This window comes from Doryrhamphus excisus, chromosome 11 (assembly GCF_030265055.1).
Source record: "Doryrhamphus excisus isolate RoL2022-K1 chromosome 11, RoL_Dexc_1.0, whole genome shotgun sequence".
Lineage (NCBI taxonomy): Eukaryota > Metazoa > Chordata > Actinopteri > Syngnathiformes > Syngnathidae > Doryrhamphus > Doryrhamphus excisus.
Window position 1 is genome coordinate 7,038,095 of NC_080476.1, and position 10,778 is coordinate 7,048,872.

At 39.9% G+C, this 10,778-nt stretch overlaps 1 protein-coding gene across 5 annotated transcripts; it reads right to left on the bottom strand.

Moving 5' to 3' along the window:
* Positions 1 to 308: 308 nt before the first annotated feature.
* Positions 309 to 6,722, bottom strand: atf5a (activating transcription factor 5a). 5 transcript variants are annotated; one of them, XM_058088121.1, is made up of 5 exons: positions 6,576 to 6,722; positions 3,286 to 3,409; positions 2,402 to 2,653; positions 1,047 to 2,193; positions 309 to 961 (listed from the first exon to the last, which is right to left on the bottom strand). In XM_058088121.1, the coding sequence occupies exons 3-5, from the start codon at positions 2,544 to 2,546 to the stop codon at positions 775 to 777; spliced, it is 1,479 nt and encodes a 492-aa protein (XP_057944104.1). In that variant the 5' UTR covers positions 2,547 to 2,653; positions 3,286 to 3,409; positions 6,576 to 6,722; the 3' UTR covers positions 309 to 774. The 5 variants fall into 5 exon arrangements, with proteins under 5 accessions (XP_057944104.1, XP_057944102.1, XP_057944105.1 ...); XM_058088119.1 differs by lacking the exon at positions 6,576 to 6,722 and adding an exon at positions 3,923 to 4,098; XM_058088122.1 differs by lacking the exon at positions 6,576 to 6,722 and adding an exon at positions 3,501 to 3,900.
* Positions 6,723 to 10,778: the final 4,056 nt, after the last annotated feature.

Sequence of the window (10,778 nt, forward strand, 5' to 3'; positions counted from 1 at the left end):
AAGTCGTTACAAATTAGTGCAGCTCAGCCTGAGGCTAAAAGACATATTGCATTAAGAAGGATGCCGATTTATCCCTAAATCTATATTTTCTATTCCAGAGAGCTTTATAAAACATGCAGAACAAATTAGTTAGGATAATATGGAGGACATTTTTCTAATGATGGTTGATTGAAGGGCAAATTATCCTGAGCAGAATCAAACAAAACGTAATAAATAAAAGTAGGAGATATCAAAATGAAAAACAAAACCTGCTAATAACATTCAAAATCTCATTCAGTAGTGCTGCATGAAACATCAATGCCCTCAAATTTCCAAAGAAATATTTAAATTAATACAAAGTCAAATCAAAATATGCATTCATATTAAATGGAATGGAAAATAGCCTGATGAGGTTCTCAATAAATATTCCAAAAACAATTCAGTTTCAAAAGCGAGGTGAATAGAAATGTATGTTAACATTTTTTTACATACAACAATCTTAAACAGGAAAAAAAAAAACTTTACATCAATTTGACATCAATTCTAATATAAGGCCAGTCAAATATTAAACCTGCAGAATCAGTCCAATAATTGTAAAAAATAACGTTTTAATCAAAGCGATTGTCATTACCAGCCTCAAGAGGTTTGGGAAAGCTATGGAAGCATTAGATTTTGTGATGATTTGGAATAATGAAAGAAATGACATTACCAAAGCATGCATTATAAAAAACAACAACATTCAATTCTGGACGATCAACATAATAACTTCCCTGCCTGCTTGGTGGGAATTTGGAATTATGCTGTGGTGTCCTGCGTCAGCCTTTGGCTTCTGGCCTTGTAAACTTCGATCAGGAGGTCTTTGACGTACTGGATTTCACGCTCGACAGATTCTGCCTTGTCCCGCAGCTCGCGGTTCCTCCCTTCCAGGCAATGCAGCTGCTCCTCCAAAGAATCGAGCTCCGCCCTCTTTCTTTGGCGATACCTGCAGCGAAAGAAAGATTAGATAAGGAACGTGCCCAGCAATTCATGTCCATGCTGTATTTGGTTAAGAATGACATGTCCTTTACCTGTGTGCGGCTGTTTTGTTCTGATCTCGCTTCTTCTGTTTGCGCTCTCCGCCTTCCGCGGGAATGATGTCCAATTCGTATTTCACAGCACAGTGGTCTTCCTTCAGCCTGCAGGACTCCAAGTTCAGACTGTCCCTGGCCATCAAAAGACATTCTGGACCTGGATCCTCCAGAAAATTACAGTGCAAGTCATGCTGCCCTATCTGCAGACTCTCCGCTTTGACCTGCTCAGTGAAGAAGCTATGATAGGCCTCAGCCTGGGGTGTTCCCGAAAGATAACAACCTTCACTGCTCTGGGCTTTCCAAGTAACTGTTGCTTTTGTCACCTCCACGCCAGTCTTAATGCTGGTCAGCACCTCGCTGTTACTTGTGCCCCCGCTCACCTCTCTCATGCTATACATCAGCAGATCTTCTTTCTTTGGTGGGTCATCATGCGATGCGCCGAAACCAAATCCACTGCCGGCAACTTTTGCATCCCCAATGCCATTGTGACCGAAGCAGCAGGTTTTATCTTCTTTTGACAGCAAGGCACATTTCCTGAGCTCCACTGCGCTGCCCAGACAGTAGCCTTTTCCAACCAGCTGCTCCTCTTCCACGCAGCAATAATTGAAGACCGAATTACCTGAGTTGCTTCCTTTGGAACTTAAACAGTTGTCATAACCTTCACTGAACCTCACACCGTCTGGGATTCTTTTCCTAACGCATGCACTGGGGCGACTGCAGCTGTACGGGGTGTGCCTGGGAATTTTGGATCGCCCGACGGGGCCGCCACATACGCCCAGCAAGTCCAGTTCTCCGGTTGCCAGGGTGAGAAGAAATGGACTGGATTCCGACTGGCTGGGTGTGGCGTACGACGTGTACGGCATCTGAGTGAACTGCTGAGGACCCGTCAGCTGCGGACCCCTTTCGCATTTTCCCAGCCTTTGCCCCTTCTCTGGCAGTGGCTCTGATAGGAAGTAGTCTTCCAGTTGGGCTAGTTCCTCTTGCAGCAGAGAGGTCATTACCTCCAAGTCAGAGGGCACCTGGATATCATTGTGGAGGGGTGATGGGGGAAGGGAGGCATTGGTGGAGGAAGGAGGGGAAGGAGGGTTTGGGAGGTACGAGGAGAAGTCCACTTCTTCCGTCATCCAGTCAGTGAGACCATCACCTGTTGACCAATAGTCGTGTTACACATAATGAATGAGATAAATATCCGACCGTAAAAAAAAAAAAAACGTAGGTAAAATAACGCACATGTTAAAGTCGTGGTATAATTTATCGATGTTACTTACTGTCCGGGAAGGAAGGCTGTGCTGCAGTGCCGAGCCCACCTGAGATGCGGAAAAATATAAAAAAGCCCACTTAGTGCAACTCACCAATTAAGTGCTGACTCCCCTCTGACACCTCCCCCCTGCACCCCTGTGATTGGCTGTGGCTAGCCTGTGGGTGAGAGAGAGCGAGGGGGTCTGCCGGGCACCCACGAAAAGTCTTCCAAACAGCAGTTGGCGTCGCCATCGTCATTTTGTCCGTCGGCGCTTTGGTTCAGTCCAAGTCGGACCATATGCTGAGAGCAGGAAGGGTCAGACAGCTGGGCCACAGAGAGCAGGGCTGGGTGGGCATAGTGACACCTGGAGGGGGGTCGGAAGCAAAAGCGGGGATCAGAAAAGAATGATGCAGGTGATATCACTTGTGTTTACACTGAAGAGTTAACATCCGTGATAGCAAGGAGAGAGTGCTACATCCCTTGGGTTTGTTGAACCAACATGCACTTGACACATGACATCCTAAAACCACTTGGGATCTATCTCAGGCTGTCAAGGGCCTAATGGTTGCCAAGTAACTCCCTGCCAATGAGCCACAGAGACGGTGATCTTTAAATTGGATTAAAGCCTGTAAGTCATTTTGAATTAATCACTTGTCTTCCACCAAGTCATCTTTGTAATTAAATTAGAATTTACATATTAATTTAATAAAAGTGATAAAAGTAACTAAAATATGGGTTAATTAAAACTAATCATTTGTAAGGAAAGTGACATTGTGTATCCAGTTCCATATATATTGCACTTAATACACTATTCTGTTATTAAAACAACAATATAAACAGTAACCATATCAATCCAATGGAGAAAAACTATTATTATAACAATGAAAAGACATGCAAAGTCTTATATATGTGTGTGATACAAGGCAATAGAATGTAAAACTAAAAAAAAAACAAAAGAAGAGTGTGCCAAAGCCGGCTAAGTGCGTGTTTACTTACTCCATTCTTGCAGAGAAATAGTAGAGAGCTTGGAGGGGGTGCGTTGCCAAAGCAAAGCACGACTTGTTGTAGAAGAAGCAGCTTGTAGTAGAATTCAAAAGGCCATAGTGTCAGCTCTGGACAGCTAAGGACAGAAGAGTTGTTGTTACAGCGTGGTGGTCGAGTAGTAAACTGAACAACAGCGTCGCAGTGCTTGAGCATCAGGTCACTTTCACCTAGCAACCAATTACGTCATCGCCCCTTGGCTCGGTATCCCTCCGCCTCCTCCGCCTTCTTAAGGACGTCCCACATAAACTCCTCTACTTGTGGATTTGAACAAAATAACAGTTGTAGGTAAATTATTAAAACTTTATAATTATAAACAAATTACCACTCTCAGCAGAGCAGGCGGAAGTTACTTTCTAATCTCGGAGTCGTTCTACTGTTAAAGGCATTTACGGCATTGTTGCGCTACAAGTGTTAACATACTATCGTTTTTTTTTACCAAGTCGTCTTTGTTACATTAATAGTATCAATATACCATCCACTATCTTGACAAAGTCCTCTTTGCTGAACTGAAAGTATCGATATACCTCACATTGCCTTGACAAAGTCGTCTTTGTTACTCTAAAAGCAACGCCATTAGTGTCTATATTACCTGAACTATTTTGTCTTTTTTTCGTTATCACAGCTGGTTGCTGCTGTACAATTGAAACAAGTATCGCGTATAGTCACCCGGAGAATACCACCAAATACGTGATGTTATTGTTTTAAAGTAGCCATTAACCATTCACAGCTTAGAAAACACTTTTGTTGATGTGTGATAGGTGTTGCACCGCTCTTGCATCAGTGGTCCGTACGCGGCGCCTATTGGCCTCGCTGGCCCAAGTTGCTGCATTGTGATTGGTTGGATAGTTCAAGGGTTGTGAATTGTGATTGGTCGTTGGTAGGAAAGGCGCATGAAGGCTGTGTTGTTGTCTTTTTCTTCCTTGTAGTGCAGCACTGTATATGCACATGTTTCACGTAAACAAACCATCTGTGGAGCTCTTTAATCCAGTAATGCTTTCACTTGTTTACTTAGAATAACCAATCAGAAAGCGCCTAGTTTATTTGTAGTGTGTTGGTTGAGCAAACATTGTAATTCATTATCACAGGACTTTTACTTTCTGCTAATTATGAAGTCATGTATAGTCTCTTTTTATTATAATTATGTAATGTATTATGTATATAATGTCTCCATAATTATTAGACATAGTAAAACAACTCAGTGATTTAGTCACAAATCATTCACTACAGCTTTGTTTTTCTCCATTCAGCAAATCTTGTGCTTCTCCTCTGTTGCTATAGTAATAGTGGACACTGCCCCGGTTTTATTTATACTTGTTTTCCGGTCGCTGTTGCCACGGGATTTGCATCCCTCTCCCTCCATGGTGTTTGTCATCCACCTCTCCTCTGTTTCTGCACCCCTCCCTAGCAAGCGTCTGATTTGCTGAATGTAATCTCTCATTATCATTAGGACCTTGCCAAAACCAACAGGCTGTTTCCCACCTTTTGCTGAATTTGCACATAGTCGCCATCCTGATATACACGGTCGACCGCTTTTCTCAACATCAAATTTAAAATCCAAACGGGTCATTTTTATGAAAATTGTTCAGTTTATGTCGACGTGTGTTGTCGTCATCTTCCTCATTATCACAAAGCAATCACAACAAATACACATGCAGAGGGACTTCTTGTTCAGTGCAAAATATGCTTAAAAATGAAAAAGTGGCAAAATTAACCTTGATTCTAAAGGAATGTATATATATTTTAAAGATTATAACGAGAAACACGTTTGTCATTGTAGTCAAGACATTAGATAGGGGTATTAAATACGGTACTGTGGGCATCAGCCATTTATTGGCGTCTACAAAACAGCACTCAAGACTAGCTACTCTGTGGTATGTCTGTGTATTGATTACAGTTAAGGAAATGACTCACTTAAGTAGATTGCATTGTCATGTGATCCACAAACTGACGCATGCTTTTGGAATACAGATAAACACAATACTATGTTTATATACAGCATGCAGTATATATAGTATATTCCGTTAAAGGACAAAGGTTTCCTACAGGCCAGATTCCGCTGAGAGAGCACCAACATTCAAACATCCTGCCTCTTCCTGCTTTGAGTACATACTCATATAGTGCGATAGTTAGGTTTGCTGTCTGCATATGATAGCGTTTTGGCAAAGTTTTGCCACCATTTAATGTATAGCCCAGGGGTGTCCAAACATACTGGAAAATGAAGGGTCCACTTTGATATTTTGTGTAGCAGAAGATATTAAGTTATTATACTATACTATACACTATATATTTCCAAAAACAACTGCATGGCAGCATTGTCACATAGGTGATAAAGCATATTAATATGAATGTTTTATTTAAACCTTCCAAATATATTTACATTCTTCTTCAATAATCTTCAATAATAATTTTGTTTTCATAATATTATGACTTTATTCCCATCATGTTAGAACTTTCCCCCAACTTAAGTTTCCCCCAAATTACAACTTCATTTTGTTTTGTTTTTTCTCATAATATTACAAGTTTTAAAAAATAATACATTTTTTTCTTTAATATTTCAACTCAGCTGATAAAATTGCATTATTTTTCCTAATAATATAATATAATATTATGAGTTTATTCTCCTAAAATTGTGACTTTTTTCTTGTTAGAATGCAACTTCTACAACTTAATTCTTTGACTTCAAGAACTTCAAGACATAAAATTGCAAGTCTTTTCTCTTAATATTTTTACTTTATTTTTGTAAAATCGTTTTATTTTTTAGAACGTGCCACTGGCCTATAAAAACAACCAAGGGCCACAAGTGGTCTAATCACCATCAGGGTTGGGGATGATCATTCGATGGGAACCGGTTCTTACTTTCCGATTCTCCCGGAATCGTTCATTTTTTTTAAACTTCTGGTGCCGAAGTTCGGTGATTGGCCAAAAATGGCGGCATAAAACCGACCAAGAAGAAGCGACAGGGTGCGATGGCGCTCGATAGTTTGGCTGAAATTGTGCAAAAAATGTGCAAATGAGGATACCACACACAGGATTTTCAGGAGAGCCTCGTTTTTGAAGCGCTACGCGGGACTTCTTTCAATAATCAGGTAAGCAAAACAATAAATGACGTCTATATTATGCCAACATTGAAGGAGCAAACAAATGCTAATTTATACTGTGAATACGGTGGCCAATTCAAAACTAGCATAATGCTGTGTACACCTGACGTTAACGCTTAGCTTTAACCCGGAAGTTGAACAGACCTCGCGTGAAGTGTTTCTCCATTCACGTTACTTGACATCCGACGTGGTGAAGTTACTTTTACGTTGGACGTTCCATGTTCGTCTCCGTTGCTGTTAATTTCACTTTTGCAGACTATAACTATAGTCACCATGACCACACAATGACTTGTAATTGTCGGTCCCTTCTTTGAGACTGCTTTTATGTATGTGCACGTGCTATGGACAAGTACTGTATGTGTGTGCAAGGCAACTGTGAGTGACAGCCATGAACACTAAATAAAAATACTAAAAATGTAATTCGGAATGACTTTCTTCCATTCCCTTTAAATCTTAATGAACCAGTTTTTATAAATTGAAATATCCAGTCTGGTCCAGTCCTGCTGGTGATGCTGACATGTCCAAAGTGTGGTAGCTTGTAGGGGTGAAGTGAGATTTGTAGAAATCTGATGCAATCCAGATAAATGTGTTGGAAACGGAGACTAGATTTAGATAGTAGTAGCTGGTGAAGATGGAGAGTCTCTCAGGAAATCCCTGACTGCTTTGCCCGTCTGCATTAATTGGTCCGCTGAGAGCTCCCTGTTTGTTCGCATATCGAGAGAAGATGCTTAACACTTTAGTTTGCATTTTCTTGTTCAACATTTTCCTGTTTCCTGTTCAACAGGAAAGTGTGTCAGTTTTCTGAAATGAAATAGCAGACACTATATATGTTCATACAGGGTATTACCAGGTTGTGTGAATAACAGATGTGTGAACAATATCAGGATGTGTATCTAAAACCAGACAACAATCTTGGTTCCATAGTGTATATGTATTGGGTATGATTAGGCTGTCAGTCATTAGTAATCACTGCATGGAGGTTGTGTGCGATGTCTTGAGAAGTCAGAGGAGTGGATGCTGCATGCCAACTGCACGTATGGCAAGTTAGTGAGGCTTACACCATCGTTTCATCATCAGCCCCCTCACAGTTTATTGTCCTCAACTTTTGCCCCTCTTTCATCGTGCGATGAAAACACAGTTGCAACTTGTCACTGGACGTGGATTTGTTATTGTTTGTGATGAATTTTGCCTCCCGGTAAAAGTAGACCAGCTCTCTCAAGCGACAATTTATTTATTATTTGTTATTTAACATGTCAAACACAGGAAGAGAACAAATAATCTGTAATTGCTATTTCCTACTCCTTTTTGGACATGTCAAATTCTGCAAACATGATGTTCCTTAATGTAATTTGTTAATAAGCATGTTTGAAATAAATTAAACCATTGCTCTTTTCAGTGATGGATTTTTAGTTTTCACTATTAGTGTTAGTGATCATTTCTCATTTTGTATTGAAACGTGTTTAATAAAGAGAAATTAAACAGTTTTATAGTAGAATTGCTCCATATTGGCTTTCTTTCTAATATTGTCCAGCATTTCATTACCGATATATCAGCTGATAACGATATTCTATTGCCTCAAACTAATGTTGTGTAATGACCATATTATGCTTCTCCTACTGATGCCAAAGGATGCATTCAAGAAATAAACACTGTGAAAAATAAGACGAATACTGCAATATCTTTCTCATCAAGGCTTTTCCTCCCATATCGAAATGTAACTTTTCCCATCTTGTTAACCTCTCATTTCGATGTCATTATTGGCAAAAAAGCCATATTTTTAATGCCAATACTATCTCAAGTCTGAAGGAAAATTATAAATGAAAGTGAAATAGTGTTTACATGATTATTTTCAATGACCATCATTATTTCTGACTCTCTGTATATTCCAAAACAAGCCTTAAACTCCCTAAAGACGCTTAAGTGGCAAGTGTTTGGTGTGATCTGCCCCGTTGCTGTTAAAAGAAGTAACAATATAGTTAAGGTGCCATGATTGCACTACTATTACGTGTAGTGTTGTGTGCATGAAGCGTATGTGATGAATGTATATTGTCTCTGTAAAAGTCCAAATGTGACAGACGTTCTGCCTGTGGGGTTTCATCGAGTGTTACAAGAGCCACTAGAGACCCCCCCCCCCCCCCTTTTTTTATAGCATGTAGCAAGCTGAAAGATTTAACATAGTGGTACTTGAGTCTTAGGGCCAGCACTGGCTTTCTTGTTTCAATGAAATGTAGTAAATGTCATTAATTACTGCTCCATTCCATTTTGTTTTAGTGAGGCACTTTTTTGTGTGTGATTTTAAATACGAGTTAACATTGACATGCATAGCTTTTGGGCTTGTTTGTATGTGAATTTCACTGCATATAATATCCAAGAGAGAATATGAAATGATCATTACTTGTATTGAAGAAAGAAAGTGACATCCCATAAATAAACAAAAAGATGTTAATACCTGCTGCGGCAATGGAAGTAAACACTGTATGACAAAACACAAGTATTGAAGAAAATACATAATTCTTAATACCAAATGGTGTTCTAAATGTTTTCATGAAAAAAGCCAACCTAGAAAAGGCCTTGAATGAACTTTGACTTTTAATAAAGTAAGGAGCTACTGTATATCAAGTCATTCCATATGCTGCTTTAATTGTGTTCTTCATGTTTGTGGCTGTGTTTGTTTGCATTGTGCGGTTGTGCCGTTCACATAGATGGCCTCATTAGGTCAGTGCCGCATGCTGTATTGTTACCCCTCCGGATGGAATAATATTGTTGTTGCCAGGAAATCTCTTGTATTGTGACTTAATGATTTGTGTATCCCATTTTCAATTCATGACGTTTATTTAGCGTTGCTTTGAAACGGAGTGAAAGGATGGCTGTATCAGCTACATTTGCTTTCATCTGGCGTTCCGTGTGTGTGTATGTGTGGGCGGGCATGTCTGTGGTAGGAAATATGTCTCTTTAATCACCCAAATGAGTTTCCTGTCATGTTGGGATATGCATCTTTATAGGTTACAAATGTCAGCGCTGTTTTACTGTGAAGGGTGCTCGAGAGAATATCTTTGGCAGCTCACGGTGGTAATGAGCCCAGCACCATTTCATCAGATGTTTCTTTAGAAAACCATATCATTTCATACATCAGTACTGACAACGTGTAACAGATTACGAGACGTCAGTATTTGCATTGCCGGCGAAACACAAAGATAAAATATAGGCAGTTTTTTCTTAATATATGAAAGTACAAGGTGTAGGCCACACATTCAGGAGATCGGGAAGACCTGGGTTCGATTCTATGCTTGGACATCTCTGTGTGGAGTTCGCATGTTTTCCCTGCGCGTGTGTACGTTTTCTCCCAATTCCGAAAACATACATGTTAGGATAATTGTCTACTCCAAATTGTCCATAGCTATGAATGTGAGTGTGATTGGTTGTTGTTTGTCTATATGTGCCCTGTGATTGGCTGGTGACTGGTCTAGCTTCTTGCCCAAAACACTGGTGAATAAGCTGCAAATGTCCACGACATAAGATGGCATATTGTGTCTATATATATATATATATATATATATATATATATATATATATATATACTCAATATAACAGTCTCACGGTGTCATCTTTCAAACAACACGAAACTCATCACACAGAAAATTAACAGTCAAAAAGTATACCTAATAAACATACAGATACAAACATGTACCAATACAAATTTTAAATGAAAAACAAATATTTTCCCATAATGCATTTTGTTTGAGCAGAGCATTTCAGTGGATGACAAGCAGCAGAGAAAATGGTGCATGGTGCTGCCTCTGTCAACCAGAGGAGCAGAGAGGGAGGCCGACGTCATTGCAGCGGCCCAGTGAAGTTGTTCAGAAGCAATGCATTATGGGAATTTATTTTTTAAAAATTTGGTACATGTTTGTATTTTTGTCACGTATACCTTTTCGGTGTCAAGTTGCTGTGTGAGGAGTTTTGTGTGTTAAGTGAACTAATAGGTTGTGATTGGCCGCTGCCAAAGAAAGAGCTACCATTTCCTCCCTCACTCGTGAGCGTACCGTATTTAAACAATTAGTAATAGTAGTAAGCCGATATTAGAATTCAGCCATAAATTAGCCACGTCACTGTACAAACAGGTGCCAGTGTACCTAATTGTGTGGCCAGTGAGCATATCACACCATCCATAAGCCTGGATGACACTCACACTTATCATCTGCGTCTTAAGCTGACAGGTCCTTCTTAAAGATGTGTTTGTTATTCTGCCGGCTGCAGCGTGAGGCTCAAAGATCTCTCCCAAGGTCACAGAGAGCCAAGCGATGTGAAAACGGCCTGTGAACCTGTAGATGAATAAAATCACCACTG

Coding starts and splice junctions, on each gene's coding strand:
- atf5a (XM_058088121.1), bottom strand. CDS start 2,546: ATGACGATGGCGACGCCAACTGCTGTTTGGAAGACTTTTCGTGGGTGC. Junction 2,194..2,401: donor GGGGAGTCAGCACTTAATTG/GTGAGTTGCACT, acceptor ATTGGTCAACAG/GTGATGGTCTCACTGACTGG. Junction 962..1,046: donor AACAAAACAGCCGCACACAG/GTAAAGGACATG, acceptor CTTTCGCTGCAG/GTATCGCCAAAGAAAGAGGG.